We start from the raw sequence: 24,093 nt of genomic DNA on the forward strand, positions 1-24,093 counted from the left end.
TGCTATCCATGGCATTACCACGTCTTGGTTTTTATTACAGAATTCCCTGCCACCGTTACCGCCGTCTCCGACACCGAGCACGCCGCCGCCAATGAGCGCGAAAGCCTCCAGTAGCATGACAAGCTACAGTCCCGAGGATATGCTTACGGAGGAGGAAGACGAGGTGCCCGAGTGCATCTTAGACTTCCCCCGGGAGAAACTCAACATCGTTGAAAACCTCGGCTGCGGATACTTCGGCGACGTTCACATTTGCGAGGTCGACAGGTTTCCTGGATACGACGAAGTTTTCCGGAACACTAGCAGCGACCTGGTGATCGTTAAGTCCCTGAGACCTGGTTCCTTGGATGCGCTTAGGTAAGGTTCTTGTATTATCGAGCATCGCGGAGTAGTCGAACCGTGCATCATCCGGAAATTTCACGATATTAAGCAAATAATTTCGAAAGTCTCGATAAGAATTATTTTCAGTTTGTTCATATTCGAAATATCATGACGCGTGGTACAAACTCGAATATTTGCACGGGTATTGTAAAAATAATTGGCAGGAATTGTATATATTCTTCGTCGAAGAATGTCCGTGGTATAATCATTGTGAAAGTTTTGCTCACAATTTTGAAAAACATGAGGATTCTTCAGATTTAAGCTTTTACGATGCGGTGATAGTGGTTAGGTGATAGAAATATGGTTGATTAGATGTTATTAAAATAATTGATAATGATTGTATATATGTATGTTTCGATGAAGAGAATTGCTAGTATAGTACTTTCGAAAGTTCCATTTCAAATTCAAAATTTCACGACAGGGTCGAATGTTCGGTCGGATATTATCAAAATAATTGGTAGGAATTGGTTGAGATATTTTTCATCGAAGGAGGGTTTCTGGTATAAATTGATTGTACGTATGAAAATTGGCAGAGAATTTCGGTATGACAGCCGGTGCAGAAGCATTGGCTTCGAAATGTATCCAGCTGCAGCGCAATAAATTGCCGTCGTGTCAATAGCAGAGTAATAATTGAGTAATAGTTTGTCGCGTGTGGCGCACGTAGAACGGTCGTTACAGCGCGTGAATGAAAACAACGTATCGGAGGCTGTTATTGACAAACAAGCGAACGATCCTATCCTCTGAACGCATTTACCTTTCTCTGGAATACAAAAAAAAAAAAAAAAAAAGGAGAGAAAAAGGAGAAAGGAATGAAATGAAACAGATACTCCATGTAGCGAATCCTATAAAACGAACAGGAAATTATTAAGAGTATCTGTACGAAAGCAAATTATCGGTTCGCGTCTCGAGAATGAATAAACCTTTCAGTCCACGTTCGCTAAGTATTTTTTGTTACGATTTACAGTGGTAATTTCTTCACGCGCTTGTAAACGAAACAGAAGAGGGCGTCGCATGGAAAATCGGGAATCGATAGCAGCTACGGCCATAATTAAATTAGCCGATAGAAATGAATCGAACAACACGTTATTGGAGTACTCGTTTACGTCGCTAAATACAGTGGCCGGAACTATTAAGCGTCCGATATTTCACGCCAATCCAAAAATATGGAAAGTATAGCATAATCGGGAGAAAATTATCCCGCTCAATTATAGACCGTTATTCTGATTCATTTACTATCCATCCCATTCTCCTCTCTCGTATCAACCAAACGGGAGAGGAGATTTGCTGTGAAATATAGGGCATCGATAGAAAATTATCCCAATCGATTATATTTAGAGAGGTCGCGTTAATACGATAATTCGATAAACGTGGCGCAAAGTGATTTCGTACATAATGACGTGGCCCGTGTATTAAGTTGCTGCGACGCGATAATGCGGAGAAAGTGTTTAAACGGTCAGTGACTGACGCATAATCGAATAACTTGTCCGCGCCGTTGCTACTTTTCGCGACAGTTTGGCCTTTAACAGCTCCTAAAACTGTGGATTGTTGTCTACGATTGACAATAGCTTGGTAATTTGCCGTACAGAAGTTTCCCTTTGACCTGAACCTCTCTGACGATGCTGCTCGAACCACGAGGAAATTGTTTAAATCCGATCCTGTCTCGACCGTCCTTTTAATAATCGAGTTTAAACGTTTTTAATGCACACAAAGTAACTGTGACTTCAAGTTTCTGGTTGTGAAGCTTCTTATTAAACAATTTTGAAGTATATAAGCTTGCGAGGGAAAAGTAAAACGCGTGTTGTTTTGATTTCATTCAAGTTTTTGTTAATAATATACTGCATATGAAATATAATGTATACACTCTGCCAGGTACATATTAATTTTTAATCATAATCATTCGTAATTGATCAAATTTTTATTAACTGCAGTGATATATGCCAAGAACTAATTTTCAGAATTTCAATTTTGAGATATCTACAGAAATTAAATCTGCCTTTATTAGAATTTTATGATCACCTAATAAAAGAATAATTAATAACAAGGTTATTTTAATTATTTTTTAAACACCGAGCAATACGTATAAACATTATTTTATTAGAGACTTATAAAATCCAGAGATTGTTAGTCGTATAATTAATTTTTTAATCAAACAATGAATACAATGGCTCGTGAAAGTATTTGGATACCTACCATCGAAAACCTTTTTCTGTATATTGTGTGCGTTATATGGAACATTTTCTGATTTCATTAGCACTGTAATGAAACACAACGGTCATTATTGTATGAGTAAAATTTGAATCGAATCTGAAAATATATACAGAAGTTACAAACTTACTGCAAACGCATATATTTAATACAAAATCAATATACAGCCATCTTAAGGATATCATAATTCTGAGGTGTATTGATACAATGGAGTAATGAATTATTGACTGTTTATATATATTTAAATTAAATGTCTTGTAATTTCTATACGGATAGAAAATTATTTATATATATAGAGCTTGAAACAAATTTGAAAGAAGAAATATATGTATAACTAACAAGCTAACAGTCGATCTATTTAGGGATTGGAAGGCAAAGAAGTAGGATCGGAAGTACACGATAAAGCGTGTCCCGGCGAGGAACACGCGCTGCGTTATCGCTGGCGCAGCGAAAGGATGATCCGGGTAGACAGGATCGGGGATTACAGAGCTCGGCAACGGAACGTTCGCGGAACATGTATTGTTGTCGAACGGCCTCTTAACGGGGCACCGGAAGTACAATCGTACTGGTTTATTCCTTTTTCGCGCGACAGACCGCCCGATATCCACGCCAGCACAAGAAACGGTAGAATCCTCCCGATAAAAGCGACAAGAAAGAAACCTGTGACGTCTTCTATTGCCTGATATCTTCGATTGGATTTGTTATATCTTCTTTAAAAGATCAGGCAATTTCATTTTCCAGCAAAAAGAAACATTTAAGATAAGCCGTCTTTTCATTGAAACTTTCCGTTTCTCTAAACAGTTCTAAAATATTCTTCACCGTCTTTCATCGTTTCAAACTTTAATTAGAAAAATTCGGTGTGAATTTTCGAAAAACTACGATCCAGCATACGTCACTCGACGAGAAAGTTTCGATTCGCTTCCCTACTACTGAAAAGTTCTTCTCTGACCCCCAGAGAGACGCATTTTCCGGTTTGCGAGTTGACCTGCCACGGCGTTAACCGTGCAACTTCTTTGTCGCTTGAAATTAGCCAAAATAGTGAAATTTATTAATTAAAAGCCAGTGGGACGGGCCGACGTCGAGTTTCCACCAGCTAACGGCCGCCACAATTACTGCCTGAGGAAACCGGCGGATTTCGTTGAAACCAACGCTGCAACTTTACGCCTGACATCGTATAAATGCAGCCGCTTCACGAATAACAACGCGTCCTTACGCAAATAACATACGAATCCATGAAATCAATCTTTGTGCGCTGTTGTTCGTCCTACGACCGAGTCTGCTTCCGACGTTGTTACGTTCAGAAACATAGTCCTTATCGAGATCCTAAATATTAGACAGCTGAAACACAAGTAGCAAGCTCTGTTAAACATGGAATTCGCGAGTGTTCTCGAAACGATAATCTCAACAGTAGCCGTTATCCCTGGGCCCGTGTTACGTAGCTACAATCCCTCTTCTATTCTTCCCGTTGTTTTCTCGTCGCTCGTCCCTTTTCGTCGCTCCAAACATATAGAACGAAAAAGATAGAGAAGAAGGAAAAGCTTACGGGTACAACGACGCGATACTCGCAGATAGAGTGCTCACATTATTTCCAGTATATCCGCCAGTATTCAATAGCCGTCTGGTTGGTAGGGCAGCCGACTATAAAGATATTACTTCCGAGTGTCCCATGTATTTTCCAGGATAGAATTTCAACAGGAAGCAAAAAGACTGGCACGGCTGGCCGATCGGAATGTCGCGCGGCTACTCGGCGCCAGCCTCGAAGACGATCCCATGTGCATCGTATCGGAAAATGGCGAGTACGGGGATTTGAATCAATATCTGCAGAGCCACATCGCTGAAACGTCTACTGTGCACACTGCTAAGACCCTCAGGTATAATTAATTACGATGTCTCACCGGAGAAATGGTACTTATTGAGGATGAGGCAGGATACACTGTAAAGATCGCTATTGAAGTCTTAAAAATGCTATTTGCTTGTATCTTTCTTTAGTTTTATACGTCAGTAAGGTATTGGTACGGTGAATATCAAAGGATTATAAAGTATCGACACGATGAATATCAAAAGATTATAAAGAGTCTTGTGAAGTATTTCGTTTTTAGTATGATTCTACGATGTGCTTGATATTAGAACCGAAGAAACTTTTATCTAGGATATACGGTTACTTTCATTTCGTATGAGTTTATTTGCTGTCAAATAATTGTTTTATCAATGGCTTTATTTCGTTGATTTTTTAGCCATCAATTCGCAACAGCCTGTATAATATAAACTAACTTGACTTAAAAGGCAAGAGACACAGTGACCTTTAAATATTTCAACATATCTTAGAATATGAAAAACTGCTGGAACATTTTAATTAACGGGATCACGTTATGCAACTACTAATGTAAACATGTAACAATCAGAAAAATGGTAAAACGTATCCAGCGAATTTCGGATAATGTTTTTTCCTTAATTACGACAAACTAAAGCACGCTGTTAAAACGAGGTATCGATTGCTACTGGCACTATCGACACATTGCTGGCGACAAAATGGTGTTCCATTTAACGAGAGAGTTGAGACGCGCAATGAGGCCAACCTTTTTCATTTTTTTAGCCCCGCACGCGTATGCACGTCAGTTCGAATGGCGTTGGAGTTGCGCGTGGAAACGCGACGTATCCGCGGATCGTTTGGAAAGTGCTCGAAATACGAGAAATCGGCTGAAAATGAGAGGCGAACGACAGAGAAGATCATCGGTGCTCGTGACAGCTGTCGGCGCACCGTGTTTTTCCCGTGCGTTCGTTTCCGGTGGCCACTGCAAGAGAAACGACCGATAGACCTCGTTCACTCTTTGTCTTCGTCCAGTGCGGGGAACCGTATCGATCTACAACCAGCTGGAAATTTGCGTACTGAACGACTCCCTGACAAATATTTCGTCACCGATAAAACGAAATAACTCGTCCGCAGCCTGATACATTCGTACGTCACGTGATTTCTAACGAGATAAACGTCTCTGGGAAGTCGGGAAGGAAGGATAAAAAGCACGCGCTGCGTCGGTTCGAATCGGCATACGTTTGACGGCCGTGCTTCCATTTACGCGAGCCATACAAGCAGATACTTGTCTCTGTTATTGTACGTTCTTGCTGGTTAGAAACTCGTCGCTATGAATAATGACGCTACTAAGGATCGATAGTTTTGTGAGAATTTTTATTCCACTATCTTTGGTTGAAATGGTAGGTATAAAGTAGAATGTAAGACAACTGAAACTAAAGAACAAGTATCATTTAACAACTAACTCAGATACACATCTTCTACTCTTCTATTTTTCTATTTCTTTTACTTCTTCCACCAAACTCTTGGGTGTGCTTACATTCTTTCGTATAAATCCTAATTTCATCCTCTTCCTATATTACTATCCTTTTAATTAAAGTGTTCTCTTCAGTATTTTTCAATTTTCGCCTTTTAGGAAAAGTTATATTATACATGCTGTTTCAAAATAATGACAAGTATGTACTTTAATTTGGATGAAAAAGGACAAGGGCGGTACAGAGAAAATGATAGAACTTCGGTTTTTGTCAGCTTTAAAATGGGACAGGAGAACATTTTAACAAAAAAGGGGAGAGAAAAGAAAAAGATAGAAAAGAAAGAAAGAAGGACAGAAAAGGGGCAAACGTTAAGAACGTTCCACTCGTATACACACCTTGAATAGGAAATAACACTAAAAAAGGGAAAGACCAACAAAAAGAGCACCAAATTTATATCTACGAATGCAGAAGGGAATGTGGTCGATCTGGCCAGCTTTTGTCGTTAATGCAAATGGTGGACGCGCGTTCGTCTGTGCTTCGAAAGCGTCGTCATTTGCGGTATTGCGAGCCGATACCAACGAGTCGCTTTTGTGTACGGAACGAACGTTTAAACGTGTAGGCTACCACGTACACGAAGCCAGAATTTCACTCCGCGAAACTTCTGAACGTAACCGTCTCGTTCTTCGTGTTGCAGTTTCGGCACGTTGGTTTACATGGCCACGCAAATAGCATCCGGCATGAAACACCTCGAGGAAATGGACTTCGTGCATCGGGATCTCGCCACAAGGTAACGACAGACAGTTTCTCATAGATTACTTTAAGCCGAACTTTGTCGATCAGTCATTCCCACGTTCGATGGTACAGCTACGTTCCTGTTTCGCCACGTGAACGCAAACGCGTTTTCTCCGTCGACGGTTCGTTCGACCACGGAACGCTACTTTTGTTTGGGCATCCGGTCGATCGCGCATGCTGTTCGAACTGTAACTTCTCTGCTTTGGTATTTCTAGCAAAATTGTCGCTACAGTTTTGTCACGTGTTTCGGGGAATGGTATAACGATCGATGGGAAATGTAGCGTGTAACTGTTAATGCACTGGGCGTTCGGGACACTTATATTGTTGTGCTGGTTAATGAGCTTCCACTAAGTGTAATTGCTTTTGTAGGTTTCTGTTTTAATTATTTTCGAGTAAATGAATTTTAAATCTATTAGTATCTGTATAGTAATGTAACGTTAGGAAAATATAGGGAGAGGAAAGGACAGAGGAGGAAACGTTTTATCTAGGAATCTATCAGAGAAATCATCGATAAAACTAAATACCTTGAAATGATAAAATTCCTAGAATAAGAGCGTCGAGAACTAGTAACGTCTTATTTTACGGTATATTCCGTTGAACTGTTACATTTTTCTTACAAGATCAGGCAAAAATAGAAGCGTGGACTTGTTAATGAGATGTTTACCTAAGAGACGCGTGTCTTACGATTAGATACCAGAATACTATAGAAGAGACCAAATCATAGAAACGTATATTGTGATGATATATTGCGAAATACAGTGATTAGCAATAATTTTTTAGAAATTTTGGCTTAGTATAAAAGAACTCTTCTATGCAGATAAAAATAGCCTTCGGACAACCAATATGGAACAACAACAGCATCTTTATTTAAAAAAAAAAAAAACAATTTTTATCATGAACGATGATTCAAGGTAAAGATGTATTCTACCAAAAGAAAAATCTTTATTGTATAAATTACAACGAATAATCTTATAGACTATAACAAATTGGATAATTACCATATACTTTAATTAACATATCCAATTTTCTTTCAACGCTGACGAAGCGTTAGCAGCATTACGTCGCTACTTCCGAGTCGCATTATAAGGACTAAATTCTCTGGTTACGACATCGCCAATTCCTAACCAAGGTTCTCAAGCTTCGTCGATGTGGAAATTACCTGGTTCCAGTTGTGCTGGCAGATCTATGGGACGTTCTGCGTGGCAGAACCGTTAAAAGGGAACGAGTGGACCGGAGGATGGCTGGGTCACGTGTTCGAATTATTAACTCTAATCATAAACTTTAATTACAATGGCCCGCGGCGCGGCCGTCGCATAAACGCGAAACGCGCGCGCGGCCTGTGGCGGATGAAATTAATTGCCAGTTGATTTATAGAAACGAGTTCTGAACAGCGAGAGCACGCTGGATAAGCGACCAACTAATGAAAAAAATCATAGACAGAAAAAGTATATTTTTCTGTATTTTGTCAATTCTTTTCGCTCTCATTAGAATTTTTTACTAAAATAAAGGCTCGCTAAACGATTCACTAAATGGTCAATGTTTGCTTTGATATAAACGATACGCTGAAACGTGTTTAAAATTTTCTTTTAATTCTGTTTACAAAATTACGCTTATTACTCTTCTGTGGCATACGCATATGTGTACGTACATTCAGTTTCTCTTTGATTCCAGATTAAACAATTATTCCAGGAGATATACGAGAGAGAAAATCGTCGTGAATAAATATTCCACGGTGTACAAAAACCTTTCACCAATAATTAATCTTAACGCTCGATAGTAACATATGCGTTCATTATGTTCCTCAATTAAAGCAAAAATTAATTACCTCAAATAAATTCGTTTGCGAAGAAATTAATATTGATAGCACAGGTCGTTTGCGATTAATCGAGAATCAACCTCCCTGATGTGACTCCACGGCGCGACTCGATTAAAAATGAAGAATATTTCGTCAAATAATCATTGTAGTATGAAAAGATTAATTAGAAATCTTGTAGCGAGACGTTGAAACGGTCGTTACGGTGTTAAACCATGGCGTGAAAAGATATCCTTGGGAATGCGGTGAAAGCTCGAGGATTGCGGCTATTCCGTGTTACAAGCGAACTGAATGCCGCCTCAGTGGCTGCTACTAAACCTCTTCTGTGCTCGATTCGTCGCGGTAAGCGGCCAGTTCCGTGTAGAAATCGGCGTGAAACTTTGAACGATCGTCGCGTTCGACAGAATCACGCTTCCGGTAGAAACGAGCTGTTTAAAAGCGACACCCCTCTTGAAAACGATCCTCCAGAGTGCATGGTCGCTCAGACGAGGCTTTAGAACGCGCGAAAACGCGCGACAGACTTACTCGAAAGATTTTCTTGAATTTTCGTTCCGATGAAAATGGTTTTAGCTCGAACCTCGAGGTATCATTCCAGCTTTTCACTCGCTTTAACCCCCTTTCTCCCTTTTCTGTTATCGGAAACGCTAATTAGCCCTTAAGTAATTAGTAAAATAAAAAAAGGAAGACATATAAGAAAGAAACGAATAGAGTTTGAACGATGAGTGACTGTCATCGGTGAAGGGAGGTGTGTTGAATCGGAAGGAATTGTTAAGCGGATAACAATGAATTATGGTCCGTAATTAGTGGATAATGACACATGGTACAAAGTTCCGTTCACATCGTTGATTCAGTGCGTGTCACGAGGGAAAACATTCTCATTAGTGGTTTCTTGTTAAATTTAATGGTTGCTGGAAGCTACCCGCGCTTTTGGTTTATTTACATAGCGATTTGTATTTCGTGTACCTGGCTAGTATCGGAAATATTTAGTGATTTTATGTCTAGTTTACTTGGATAAATTATTTTGAGAATGGCACAACGTATGGAGAAGAAAGTAGCAATGTTTAAATAATTGAAGGAACATCAAATGCTTCCTAGAAAAGGATCCTCCATGAGACAAAACGATGAGTTATATAAATTTCACTGGAAGCTTTAATTTTAGCGTTTTAATACTAGCTTCACTAGTTCCAGTTTGTAATTATAATGGCTCCTAAAGAACTTCGTTCTTTTCATATTAACAAAAATGGACCGGAATATTTGAGTAGAAAAATACACATGATATCTATATGTAGATATATTGACTATGGATCTATAGACTCTTTTTTCAAAAAGTTCTACAATTGTTATTCAAATATGTTCTCGAAACGTAAACTCACACAAGAGGAAAATTACACCCAAAATATAAACTTCCACTTTCTCTGTCGAGATGGATCAAGTCACTGGTCAAACACATGTGGATCATGCGAAAACCATATTCTTCTTTTGGATCGCGTTGATCCAGCCCCGAGATCGTAAACAATCTTCGAACCGCGATTCACAGCAATACATTCGTGTACGTGTTCGAGTATCGGGATAGGAGAGACTGGAATAATCCACTCGGCCTCGAAGACGGATTATCTCTCGAAGTCTACTGTATTTTCACGTAGCGGGGTGGTTTTGTCGCAGATAAAGAGCGTTGGCTCGAATGGGAAGTCTAGAGGAACGCTATGGTCGATTGAGAAAGCAAAAGAACGAATAGCTGGGAAATAAAACGGGCCACTTTTTCGCCCAGCGAATATTTAAAATCCTGAATATTGAAAAAGTTAGCACCACTAATGTGGGTCAGCTGAAAACCATCAGCGGCTGTAGCCACTGGCGTGCCAGCTGTTGTAATAGAAAAAAATGGTGAACTAGAAACTGGAAAGAAAGTGGAATATACGATGGATGGGTTTATTGGTGTGTTACAGAAATTGTTTGGTGAGTCGTGGTTACACGGTGAAAGTCTCTGACCTAGGTTCCGGAAGAAACGCCTACGCAGCCGACTACTTCCGGGTCGAAGGGCGACCACCTCTACCGATTCGATGGATGGCCTGGGAATCTATGCTAATGGTAAGTCATTAATTACCAGTTAATCCACATCATAGGGAAATGGTTGGTCCGAGTATTGGATTTGCAGCAAAGGTACTCAACCATAGTTTGGTACTTTGATTGGTCAGATTGACGGATCAGGCTTTTCCTGTTTCATTTTCAAAGTTAGAGATTTATTTATGTTCGAGAATAATTGTGTTAGTCTATCTGACAACATTACGTGTGACAGACAGCTGATACGATGTTTGTCAATGTATTTGATCAATTGACTCAACGGTGGACAGTTGCAGTACGTTCTAATTAAGTCGATTTATCCTTCGCTACTTTTTTCCGGTTGCTTCCCAAATCAAATATCGACGTAATATATCGTGGGTTCTCTATATATCCTCCTCTGTATAATCCGGTAATAGCTCACGGTTACGAGAGGGAAAACGAATCAAGTTTGATCGTGACAGACGCCACACAGCAAATTGTAAACGATTTTTGTCGCCGAAGCATGGGAGGAAAAAATAAAGCGAACGCGATCGAGTGGTTTTATTTCGTGCCGCCTCGGTCAGTGATATTTAAATGGACTATAGCTACGCATCCGCGCGATGAAACTCGGTTTGGCTTTCGCGAATACCCTCTCCCGGTTGTTTTCGCTCTCTTCCCTGCGTCGAAATCAAAGCCTCGCACGTTCCATGCTTCGACCGATGAAAGTTCCAATTTTTTTTTCTCTATTCTTTTATTTTTTCTGCTTTTTTCTGTGGCTGTTTTTATTCCGCTAATATTTGCCTTAAAGATTCGTACGATCCCCGTTGCGGCGTGTTGAAACAACAGTGATTACCGTTTAATGGCGGCTTCTGTACGTGCTTCGACCCATTTCGACTTCGAATCTGCCTCGATCCAGCGGGATCTGTTTTAACCCTCCTTCTTGTTCAGAAACCTATCCAGCCTGATCCATGCGGATCGGAGGAACTCGAAGTGGATTCAAGCAGTCGAAGTGGGTTCGGGAGCTACTAGATTAGGTCACATTACGGAGCTAATAACCTAGAACGTTCGCATTTTAATGGTACTTTGATAGTTTTATTGTTTAACAGTATAATTTCATCCAGTATTCGTTGGTATGAGAAATTCGAAGTATCGACTAAGAAATATTTAGGGAAATTAAAAAATTAAAGAATTAAAAAACCGATGTATCATCATACGCGGACATGAAGATCTTTGTTATATTCATTACTATATCTCTTTGTGTCTGGGTTCCCATTTTTTCCTCTTTATTTTCTGTGCTTATATTGTAAGCAATAACAAATATTTGTACCCTGACATAAAGGGAAAAGTTTCCTAACGTTGAAAGTATGCGTGATATTTTTGAAGCGTACCCAAACTGCCGCGGTACACAGTTTGCGGTTAGCACGCTCGATAAAAGAAGCAGGGTAAACATCAACGTCTAGTTTGCGGTGGTCGAGCTTTTTGACTTAATTTTTGATGCGCAGCGTAATAACAGCCTGCGCATTTTTTCCAGCTACTACATCGATGTTTCTTTTTTAACCAGAGGATGAACAACTATTAGGCTGTCGCACGATAAATATCACATTCAAGATATGATAAGAATGTTCTATTGAAAAAGAAATCTTTAATCGAAGAATAACCTTTACAAAGGAAAATAATCTGAAAGTCGTTTTTGTATGTTACATTTCTGAGAGATAAAGTATTGTTGCTTAAAGAAAATTACCAGTTACTGGCGCATTATAATACAATCATCTACTTGAGAGTGTAATAGACTCGTAGTACCTAAAGAAGAGTGTAATAGATATAAAATATAATAGACTACAGCTTTCTGAACAAAACAATAGAAAAACGAAAATAATTTTTAAATGTTTTATGATTTCAAGATGTTACAAACGTGTACGTCACAGATATTTCATATCTACGCAGCCAATGTGCCATACGTATGCGTCGTCAATTCTGATCGAAGAAATTCGGAACTGTCTTTCGATTTCTTTCAATAAAAGGCTTTTCCCGAGGACTTTTATCCGTTTTATAAATGAGAACATTTTGTAAAATTAACTCGATGTTTGGTATCCAAACATCTGACTTCATGAAAAGAACGTGATCATTTCGTTCGAACGCGAGGCCGTATACGTTTTTCTCTTAATTTATTCGTCATACTATCGAACGACCGTTGTTCAAAAGTAATACAAGCCGGTTAGCATTCATGGACAGGCACGCTGGGAATGAAGTCGCGAAAATACGTTATTCCGCGTAGCGACGCGCGGTTACGGTGAATTTATTGGCAGCGAACGGTATGCCAGTATATCAGTGTAACGAACGGTAGCGTTCGCGCTTTCGCCCAAGCCCGACGTATTTTATTCTCGTGTATCCTGTTTTTAATTTCTCGTTTGTAGCCGTCGATATCGAACTGTCGATCCGCGAAACCGCGAAGCATCAGCCCGATAGAGCTGTCTGCGGTCGCGTGGCATTAACGAATCGGGCTTATTCGCTGTTTTCCCGGGCCTCGTGTCATCGTGAAACCGTCGTAAAAGTCCTAGCCAGAAAACGCGTTTCACCAATTCGTTTTCGATGTCCAACGAATATGTATTTCCTGCTTAACCAACGATTGGAACACGTTCGTTTCATTCGTCGGTTCCCCGTCAAAATTCTGAACGATTTCGTGATCGTTTGTAGGATTGATGGAGGGGTCGAAAAGGGGAGGATGTCGATGTTTACCCTTGGAGAATCTCTGAAAATTCGTATCGTTCTCGAGTGACTAGGGATGCGTGATTCTTCTGGTGGGAGTTTTTGGGTGTTTCGCAAAGGCAAGCCAAAGGCTCGTGTTGGAGCGACAAGTGGAATAAGCACGTTCGTGATCAGACACACGATGAGCCGCTCGCTCTCTGTCTTACAGAGGTAATTGGGATCAGGAATATTTGGTGAGACGCGAGTTTCGTGTTAATTGGATGCATTGCAGCTGTAACTGCTAATGTTAGTTTCTCTATAATGACGAGCCTCCGTGCTTTAATTAAATGATAGCGGGTAACGTTAAACTTAATATTCCTTGATATTTTTCTTGTTTTTAGCGTGTTTCGTTATTTTTGCATGATGAGATATCATTTTAACTATTTTAAGAATTTATTCATTAGTACTGTAAGGTTTAATTGCGTAATTTTTTAAAAATAGTATTTATTCATTATTAATTAAACAATCGTATTTAAATATATAGTGACAGCGACATAAATAGATAAATGTTTACTTGTACATCTGACGGATTGTATTTTATGAAGGATAAATTCGCATATCTTGTACTTTGAAGCACTGTAAACGACGTATTTAAATTTCTATTTCGAGCGATAATTACAAATCACAAGTTAATTTTGATAGAACTTTGCCTGGTTCCTCCCGTTACCTTCACGACTAAAATGTATATTTCAACTACCAGTAATTTATAGAATATATTCCAATAATTTGAAAACCTATAATAATTAAAATTCCAAATACACCAACAATACTTGGTGAAGGAACTATCAATCTAATATTAGTAAATGTAATTCACGGACGAAAACCTATCTGGAAGGCAGAATTCCAATAATTCTGACAGTAAGGACATTCATCTTGTAGATTCTATTCGTGGAAGTGGCTGAGATCGAAGCTTCGATCGACCCATCATCGCGGACCCATTAGCATCGGAAATCGCGTATGAATGAAATCCGTGCAGAAGCAAATTGATAGCTAAATGGTAATTCGACTAAATGGGAAACGAGCGGGCGATATAGTATTTTGCCGCTCGTTCACGTAGTCATTTCGAATTGACTGCGTCGTTAATGTTTCATTATTGCTATCGTTTATCCATCCTGCGCCATTGTACCCGTGTTAATGAAACGAGCCCATGGCCATGGTTCCGTGGCAATGCGTGCTCGCGTGCGTGCCAAATATCTCTCCAAGAATTATACGGAATTAGCGTCGATTTAATGATTTAACGTTCGACTTTATTAAGTTGAACGCCAGCGCGAACTAATGTCCCGCGATTGGCTCCCGTAAACTTTACGACATTCAACCTCGACTCTCTCTCGAACTGGCGACATTAAAGTTAATGCGTGGCGGAGCAGGGGAAACGCTCCTCCATTTGCTAAGAGTCTAGCGTTTCGAGTAAAAAGAATAGGTTAACCCAGAGTGGATAGTACCTTTTAGAGCAAATACTATCGCGGTTAAACAATGACTCTCTTTAACCTTTCAGTGTAAAAAGAATATTATTTTTAATTGTAGGGAAATATCTTTTGTTATCAATTATTAATGGTTGGACTGCGAATGTTTTGACGTTTATAGAAAATTTTATTCTGCATCTTTATTCGGATACTATTTCACTGTGTTCCATTTTTTGGGTTCATAAAGGTATAAATCTCCATAAACACGTGCGGTCTATTAATATATTATTGTTATTTTATTATTCTTTGTTATTCTTTAATTTATTATATGGTTATCTATTATTCTTTCATAAGGAAGATATAACGCTATAAGAAAGTTCTAAAATTAACATCAGTTTCATCGAAAATAAATATGTTTACAGTTTCTGCAATAAATAGATTATTACAGTATGTTTCGCCTATACAACTTGAAGTATAAAGATGTTAGAACTGTATTCTTCTCTTGTTCGTCGTACACTTGTTGATAAATATAATCGGGTTAATAATATTATCCCGATAAGAATATTCGCCGATAGATTTTAATGTATGCAAGCCGTCGAGATAACGAAGCTTCGATGAAAAATTAAGCTCTTGTTGATTTGTCGGACGATTCGATTTTCATTTAACTCTTAATTACTTTGCCGTAATGGCTAATTACGACGTTGAATTAATTGGCGTAACTATTGCTTTAACGATCACGTTGAATTTATCATAACTCGCAACGTGCACGCACGTCGGCTTAAGAGTCACAGGTTTCTGGTACATGCGTGTTCCGTAAACTTGCTCGTGGCACACTGCAACGCCGGCTAAGACAGAGTAGTACCATGAAATTACGTAACTAAAGCACTCAAGTTGGAGTAATTTCTCGTCAAGCAACGATACCAGCTGCCGTGCTCGCCACCCCGTAAATAGATTTCTACTTCGAATGGCATTTACAGGACAAGCCTGTCGAGAAAATCTCCCATGTTACGTTACAATATATTTTTTTCAGTTCCCCCAATGGATTATAGTCAGTTAAAAACGAAATCAATCTTTGTTCAATTTTGTTTTTCGAAAATCGGATTTCATTTTTTTTTTTTTTTTTTTTGGTCACCATCGTTACGTCATTGTTTAGAGCGAAACTGTTCGTGTAATAGGATAAAATATATCCCGATTTTCGATACATTGTTTGGAAACACATTCGATTATCGTGTAAAAATAAACGATAATCCTTTGAGCGAATTTAGAATGATTTAAAATTTATAATCCCCCATTTTAATCACTATGGAGATTGATTCTATTTCTTTGAATTACCTATATGTGATTATGATTATATAATTTTGAATGAATTCAGGGAAGACATACGTCGAAGAGCGACGTTTGGTCATTCGCAGTGACACTTTGGGAAATCTTAACCTTCGCAAGGGAACAACCGTTCGAGGAGCTGCCTGATCATCGTATCGTCGAGAATGCAACTTATTTTTACCAAGAGGACGATAGAAGGGTAAGTACCTTTCGATGTTTTCCTCACGTTATGTTAACATACGCAGACTGAATACGCAGAATGAATCTAGCGAGTGCCTTCAATTTAAATGCACTATAAATCTTTTATTGCCATTTGTTCTCAACCTCTCGATTAACTTTCCTCCTCTGAACAATTATTTCTGTTTAAAAAATTGAAATTTATGGGTACGGTATACCACAAACCTCAATCTCCAAACAATAACATTCTAACTATGATGTCGTTATGATACTAGAGATAAATCTAAAATAATTCCAAATTAGATGATCAGAAGATTGAAATTTATATTTAAAATTAAACTAGATTAAAATAAAATAATTAAAGAAATAATGAAAGGTAATCAAAGTAATCTTAACTCAAAGTAAATAATTTAATTATTTAACTTGCAATTACTAATTTTTAATTATTTAATTACCCAGTTATAATCTAAATAAATTTGAAATAAGATTAATCTAGATCTCGAAATATTCTTTTGCTTGACAATAGATTCGATTGGACGAACGATATTTTTCGCAGATTATTCTACCATTACCAAAGAATTGTCCCAAGGACATCTACGAGCTGATGCGCGAGTGCTGGCATAGGAACGACGTGGACAGACCGAGCTTCCGGGAAATCCACATGTTCCTCCAGCGGAAAAATCTCGGTTACAAGCACGTCGACTCGAACGACACCTGATACAGAGAACTAGAAGGCTGGAATCTTATCCGGCTTTCTATGATCGGCGAGCTGAACGGAAACTGGTGGAACTGTCCTTCGACGACCAAGATACACCAAGTCAGACCAAGTTAGTACACCAAGGTCAAAATCCATCTAGTTCGAAACGACGAATCGTCAGGAACAAAGGTAAATGTCTGATCGTGATCATGTGATTCGTGATCAATTCTTAATTCTTTTTTTTTATTAATTATTCAAACAAATTTAAAGACTGTACGATTACACATAGTGAAAGCTTGATTCATACTACTTGATTACCTTTAAAATATCGATTCGTTATCAACATGTTCCGTCGTTGATATTTACGGAATGGTCTAACTTTTATTATAAGAAAATCGTTATAATTTAAGAAAAAATATTTGTATATTTTTGTCAATTTTATTTGGTGAAGGAATATGAGACTATAATTATGCATATAACTACGTAAAGCACAATAAACGAATATACTCACCTGCGTGAAATCATCTGGAGGATGGATCTCCAGCCGCGACATCCGATACGAAATGGAACGTTTCTAGCGCGGGCCAGTGGGCGGAAAGCACGTTCAATAAATCGCACACACGCCGTTCTGAAATTGATACTGTCAGCAAACAAGCTTATGACACCCGCCGCAACGGCACTCATGTCACGTTCAGAATACACGTGGCTCGGACTTTGGAAAATCGCGAAGATACAACAAACGTTTCCACCGTGGCGAATCATTTCCGGAAACTCTTCCACGTGCCTCTTGCCCGTATGTGTTTCTATCTGGTCGAGAAACACGATTTCTACCCTCTCGAACGCTCCCCGTAACCATTTCGTGTCTAGAAGTTACAAAAAGGAATAAAAGGGTCGCTCAAACTCCGAAACGTTGAACAGCGGGTCGTCGATTTTGATAAATCAGCAATAGCTTCTTACTGTCTTCGTTGTAACAATTCTTACCGTATTAAATAACCGAGGACACAATAATCGAACGATATTCTACCATATTGTGTATCCTATAACATAAATCGAAGACGAATCCGAATAATATAGACGACATTGGAAAACCTGTTCCTAGTTCATTAACCGTATTTAAACACGAACCTGGTGGAAGCCAGGGTAAAAATCGACAGAAGAAACAACACGGTTGAATGTACACGCGATCCTTCTTTCATAAGATTTCATTTAATGTCACCGACGAAAGAGGACCCGGGGATTACGCGTGAATTTTTCTAGAGAATTTTTGTGGGCAGCTCCTGGCCTTGGCTAAGCATAAAACTATCGATCGTGTTCGATGACAGACGATACTAAATACACGCAGAGATAATCTAAGTACATATATTAGTCCCTGGTTGGATTCGTCTGAGAGGAGAGAGGCTGAACGATGTAAAGAACGAGGTAAAAGGAATTCCTTGAGCCGCTGGCTTACGTTTAAGTTCCCTGAAACTACTAATAAGCTTAAGATGCGCTTAGCCGAAGTGCATAAATGTTTGACAATACCACTAGAGGTTGCAAGTATAAAGAAACAAAAAAAAGTTCATATATATATATATAATATATAAATGAAAATAAATATAGCGTGTAAAGAGATGTTAAAGGGTTTAATCGATAGCGTAAAATTTATTAGAGAGCGTCGTTTTCAAGCAGCTTGCATTCCCCTCGGCGGTCGCGCGGCGTCGTTTCCCGCCATCGTTCGACCTATCGATTCGCGACGCTTGTTCGATGTCCCGAAGACCGAAACTAGCGATACCGCGAGTCGAATGTGTCGTCGTTCTACAGACCAGGGAACGTATATGGGGTGAATAAGGGTGTGTATGAGAGAGAGTGAGAGAGAGAGAGAGAAGCTCGCGTGACCTGAAGTTACGTTTATAGGAAGGAATATACACGGTCCATTTACCCGGTGGATATACTTTTGCTCGTCTTTTACAGCGAATTTTTGCCCCGTGATCGAGGGTACAAAATAGTTCGTACGAATAATCGTTCACCGATTTTGCGTTTCGTTGCCGATCATGTGACTTCTCGCTTCTTTTCTCTTCCATCCTCTATCGCGTGTTGAATGCACGGTATATTCTGTTTCGTGCTTAAGAAAATTAATTTACGAAGGTTCTTGTAGTGTGTTAGATCGACTTCTATTGTTGCAGATGTAGATGCTTAATTTATCTTTAATAGAAATGGTACGAGTCATTGAAAGATACAAGGAAGGGAAATTATTGTTGTTATGACTTTTCTTTGTTTTGCTTTTTTTTAACAAGCAAAGATTTTTACGAAGAAAGACGTATTATGAAAATATAGGTATTTGTAACGAGCGAATGTTTATCGGGTATGTGAATCGTGTTCAATGCGGAACAATGAGAAATTTATAATTGTTAGAACGAATTCGTAGGACAGAATACATAGCAGACGGTAATAAAGAGAGTAGGATAATAATAAAGAAACGAGGATGAATGGTGGAGAATGATGGCGTACGAGGGACGCTAGATCGCACGATAAATCGACGCGTTGTTCTGAAAATTTATAACGTTACTCAGCTAAAAACAGTCACTCTGGTGGTCTGTAAAATATAAATCGCCGTAGGAAATGTAAGTGATAAATGTGCACGCGACTGAAAGTGGTTCGATAAAGAGACCGTCGATCCAGCACTATTATTTGTTATCTTTCCATATGCAAAAGGAGCGCGATATATACGAAGAATAATACACAATAATTGTTATATTTTACGCTGCGCAGGTCCTTCAAACGTTTATTCAAACAGAAAAGTTACGACAAATATCGATAAATGGTCTTTCTATAGAGCTACACAACCGTCGCTGCCTGAAATTAAGCGAGAGTGGTTTCATTTTGAATATGAAAAAGTCTATGATATTGTCTATGACACGACGTTGGTACTTTATAATATAATCTAAAAATAAGGTCGACGACACTAAGTAAATACTGCCATTGTATTAGGGGAACCTGTATGCGAAATCTCGTACGAATCCTTTCCCTTCGACACGACAAAAAACAATCGAAATTTGCGTTCAATTCGTTGAAACGTCTGATCGAGAATAGCGTTACGATCTGAAGGAAAAAATAATTGAGTAATAATAAAGGGACGAAAAAGCGTGAAGAAATGAAAAGAAGAAGGAAATCGCGATCGATCGTACAGAACACGAGGGAGTCGCGTGGCTAAATGGAATCGATGTATATATCCACTTTGATGAGCTTAACGAATTATTATCAGTGGGAAATTTTAATTCGACTTTGTGGATCGTCTTCTGTGCGATCGAACGAACGATATAGGCGACACGTGCGCACAGTGAAAACTTCCTACAAATTGAAGGAGGAAAAATTATAAGAATTTTTCGCCCGGTCGCACGTATGTTTGGGAAAAATAGAACGAAGAAAAAAAAGGGATAGAATTAGAGATCGAGTGAATTTCAGCAGTTTCTTCTCTTTTTTTCTTCAATTACCAACGTGGTCATTATCTTCTTCATTTCAGCCCGATCTTCTTTCATCGTTAATTCCTCGTTTATTCGAATTTATTTGAATTTATGACGCTTCCTATTCGATTTGCGTTCAATCAATAGAGCAAAGAAAAACCGGACTCCTTTCGCGCGATTAATTATCAAAATTGAAATTATCGATTATCCGATAGAGTGAATATTATTAATTAAGGATTGAATATCACGTATCATTGACATATCGTCCGTTCCGACGAGATAACGTTTATTCTGTCCGGGGAACAGGAAGAAATGCATATCAGCTTGAAAATGTTCGAATTCTGAATCGGACGGAAGTAACGTGACACGGTAACGAGAAGAATTTTCATTACTTTATTAATATTTCGAAATCCTACATATCTCTTTGTGATACTATTAGTTTAATCGTTTCTGTTTGTAGGAAGAATTTCTGTCGCATGAAAAAAAAAGGCTGAAAGAGCGAAAGTGTGAGAGAATGGTCGAGAGTATAACACAGAGAGAGATACACCTATAAATAAATATAAATATAAATATATATATATATATATCGAAAAAATCGTTGAAGATTGAGCGACGAAGAGAATTCATTGAACTAATCGTTTCCATTGTAGCGATATGATATCGTACGACATAGGAAGGAGATACTTTGTACAGTTTGTAATAACAAAATCTCGGATACGCAAATATGGCACGACCAGTATTCCACTGATAAAAAGAAAAAAAAACGGAAGAAAAGGAGACACCGAAATCGTTCCATTAATTGTTCTTGCGGTGCGTTCTTATATTTCAAAAGCGACGGGGCCGGGACCACGGGCCGGTTTTAACGTTTCATCGTCGCTATGTTCGACTCCTTCGAGCATAAAAAGTGGGACTCGACCATTCGCGTGCCAGCCTCGGCCATATAGTTTATCGCCTCCGTTTTTATTTCAACCGAGACATAACGCGGCGCGCGGTAAAAATTATTAGTGCGCTCTGGCAGTGTACTATTTTGCTGTACTATTTTATTATGAAGTTCATTTCGTTTGCTACTGCGTCATGGAAGATCCACGATTCATTCGAACACCCATAACAATATCGCGAAAAATTTAGAATTTTCATAGGCACTGAAAGAAATAAACAATGGGCCAAGAACTCGAAATTAATGTCTGTTCCAAAAAATCCAAAAAATTTAAAATATACATACAATTTAATATAAGTTATATTAATAAACTCATAATTATATTTATACTTTAGAGAGCCCTGTCCTCATGAAATCTATGGAGATAAAGAAAATAATCATTTGAATTAAAAATTTACATTATAAATTCAGCAAAATATTTTGTGTTGAATATAGTTGAAAAATGGGAAATGAATTTTCATCTAGCTTTTTGTTTTACGACGAAAGTTCATTCATCTGAACGGTTCGTATAATGAAAATTCAATGATTTTCCTCACTACCTACGATGTCTCGTTTAGATAATAAAACTTGCTGAGCAGGAGTTCAATTAATTAGACGCTACCTGAAATTCCCGAGAAATGGAATTTACACAAGTAGAGTGCAATTTTATGATGAAAAACAAATGGAAAATTTTTATTTTTCGTGGAAGATCCTCGTACGTTTCCCAATAGAAACGGTTACTCTCACTGTTCGAAATCAGGCCCCGTCTCTCCTTTGCAAACGAGCTTTGTTTTTCGCGCGTATTTACGCAATAGAAGCACTCGGTTTTCGTTGTTGGTCCGCGAGTCGCAAACAAAAGTCGGAACACGGAAGTGCCGCGTACACGGGAATTCCACGTTTGCCGATAGAATTTAATATCCGCTACCTTCGTTATGAAACACGATCGCGCTTTTTCTCCTTTTCTATCGGCCGCGCGTGAATTTTCGTTTTTCCAATTCTGATAGAGACGCAACATCGAATCGATATCTCCTCAACGTGTCTCATAATGAATTTTGATAAATAGCGAGAAACCTTATATAAAGATATTTTTTCTCTTTTCCTTCTCTGTTCCTTCAAGATTCAGAGAGGTGGATTTTGTTTGTGAAACAGTTTGATGAGTTTCATCTTCTTAACACGACATGCGTGTTGGCGAAATACATATATTTTGTTTTATGTATTAGGTTGTTTGGAAAGTTCTGCAGCCAGATTTTACTACTGCATTTGAAGACCTTGTTTATGGTTTTTCACGAATGTATCGTGGCTACAAAAAATATTTGCGCCATTATATTTATTGAATCATTTACCTAGTGTTTAATTAGGTCTAAGTATATCAAATTTTGCATCATATAGTAGTACCTTTATATGATTACAACAATTTGGTACAATGAAAATGAAACGTAAGAACCTGATTAAAAAACGCCCAATGCGGGAAAATAATATATTTATTTATTTTTTAAAATACGTATTAAATACTACTGGAGAAATTAGTTGCAATTGGAAATTTGATGTATAAGTTATTTTATAACAAAGTGTATCTCAGTCGATGTGTTTCGTACGAGTGTCAGATACGAAAATTCGTAGTGAAGAATTCACAAGGTTTTTTGGATCTATTGATCGATCTTCGTAAAACTTTGTGATGGAAAAGATGTCGAATATTCAGAATCAGCCTATAGAAATACTGAAAGAATATTTTAATAATGACAATGAAATATTCAACAGCGACGGATAAATTGCCAAACATTTAGATGACTATCGTAAATAATAATGAATATTACTAATATCCAAGAATAATTAATAGAAATTTTAATTAGAACAATCGACTTCTATCCTGTCAAAATAATAATAATGATAATAATTAAACATAGTAGAACTTTCCGACCAACTTAATATATACAAATCAAAAGCAATTATAGCTGACTGACAGATAGCAACAATTGGAACTAATTGAAATATATTTACCGCAACAGAATAGTTAGCTATCAGACAAACAAAATGGCACGTAATAAAATGTCTGTATGACAATATAGTTAATCGTAAACTTTTCCATTTGGAAATGTTGGTTAAAAATTTCAGGAAAAAAACGGTGCAATTTCTCTGGTTTACCGCTATCGATCGAAATTCAGCGACGAAGGCGGAGAAATGGTAGCGCGTCTCGTTTAGACAAATAAACGTCGCGAAATTCGTGGATTCGCGGAACACGAGCACGTCTACCAATCTCCACGTGCAAATATAAACGGGTGAATGGGTTGCAAATAAGCGTTGGCTGCTCACGGTCGTACGTTGTAGGGCCAGTTATCTATCGTTTATCAGTGGGCGTATTGACTATTGTGCGTGGTTTAACACTCGAAATCCCTTCCACTTTTCCCTGTATAAATGTCACACACGTGTATTTAATACGTTTGTACATAGCGATTCGTTTTCAATAAATACTCAGCGCTTTGACTTTTATCCTTTTCCTGGTTGTTGCTTTTGCTCCTCAAACCGAATGTTAACCTTTTCAAATAAACGTTTTCCGCGTTTTATCGACGGAAAATTTCAAGAAACAGCAATGAACATCGTTTTTCGCGATTAATTCCGGTTCACCTTTCCCTATTCGAAAGTACGGTGCAACTCTTCACCAGGTTACGTAACAGGAATTCCCTCGCAGCGACCAAAGTTTCTCGGAAGAATCGCTCGAAAGGAACATCGCGGTCGCCGCTGGCTGGAAGGTAAGTTGTTATTGAATTCTGCTTAGTTTCTTCAATGTAAGCTTTTTCTCCTAGTCGCTTTTTTTCACGTTCTCGATGCAGACAGCGCGCTCTTATAACGTTTCCAGTCTCTGGTGTATCGTCGATCCTTGGATCCCT

At 38.4% G+C, this 24,093-nt stretch overlaps 1 protein-coding gene across 7 annotated transcripts in view; it reads left to right on the forward strand.

Moving 5' to 3' along the window:
* The window catches only part of LOC126917046 (discoidin domain-containing receptor 2), a 220,469-nt gene extending 196,774 nt beyond the window's left edge, over positions 1–23,695 (forward strand). For all 7 annotated transcript variants that reach the window (XM_050723485.1, XM_050723456.1, XM_050723447.1 and 4 more), the window contains 6 exons: positions 41–354; positions 4,263–4,454; positions 6,560–6,652; positions 10,414–10,555; positions 16,028–16,177; positions 16,712–23,695. In XM_050723485.1, the coding sequence (XP_050579442.1) occupies positions 41–354; positions 4,263–4,454; positions 6,560–6,652; positions 10,414–10,555; positions 16,028–16,177; positions 16,712–16,873 (1,053 nt within the window). In that variant the 3' untranslated portion in view covers positions 16,874–23,695. The remainder of the gene's footprint in view (positions 1–40; positions 355–4,262; positions 4,455–6,559; positions 6,653–10,413; positions 10,556–16,027; positions 16,178–16,711) is intronic.
* The last annotated feature ends 398 nt before the right edge of the window (positions 23,696–24,093 follow it).

This window comes from Bombus affinis, chromosome 1, assembly GCF_024516045.1.
Source record: "Bombus affinis isolate iyBomAffi1 chromosome 1, iyBomAffi1.2, whole genome shotgun sequence".
Lineage (NCBI taxonomy): Eukaryota > Metazoa > Arthropoda > Insecta > Hymenoptera > Apidae > Bombus > Bombus affinis.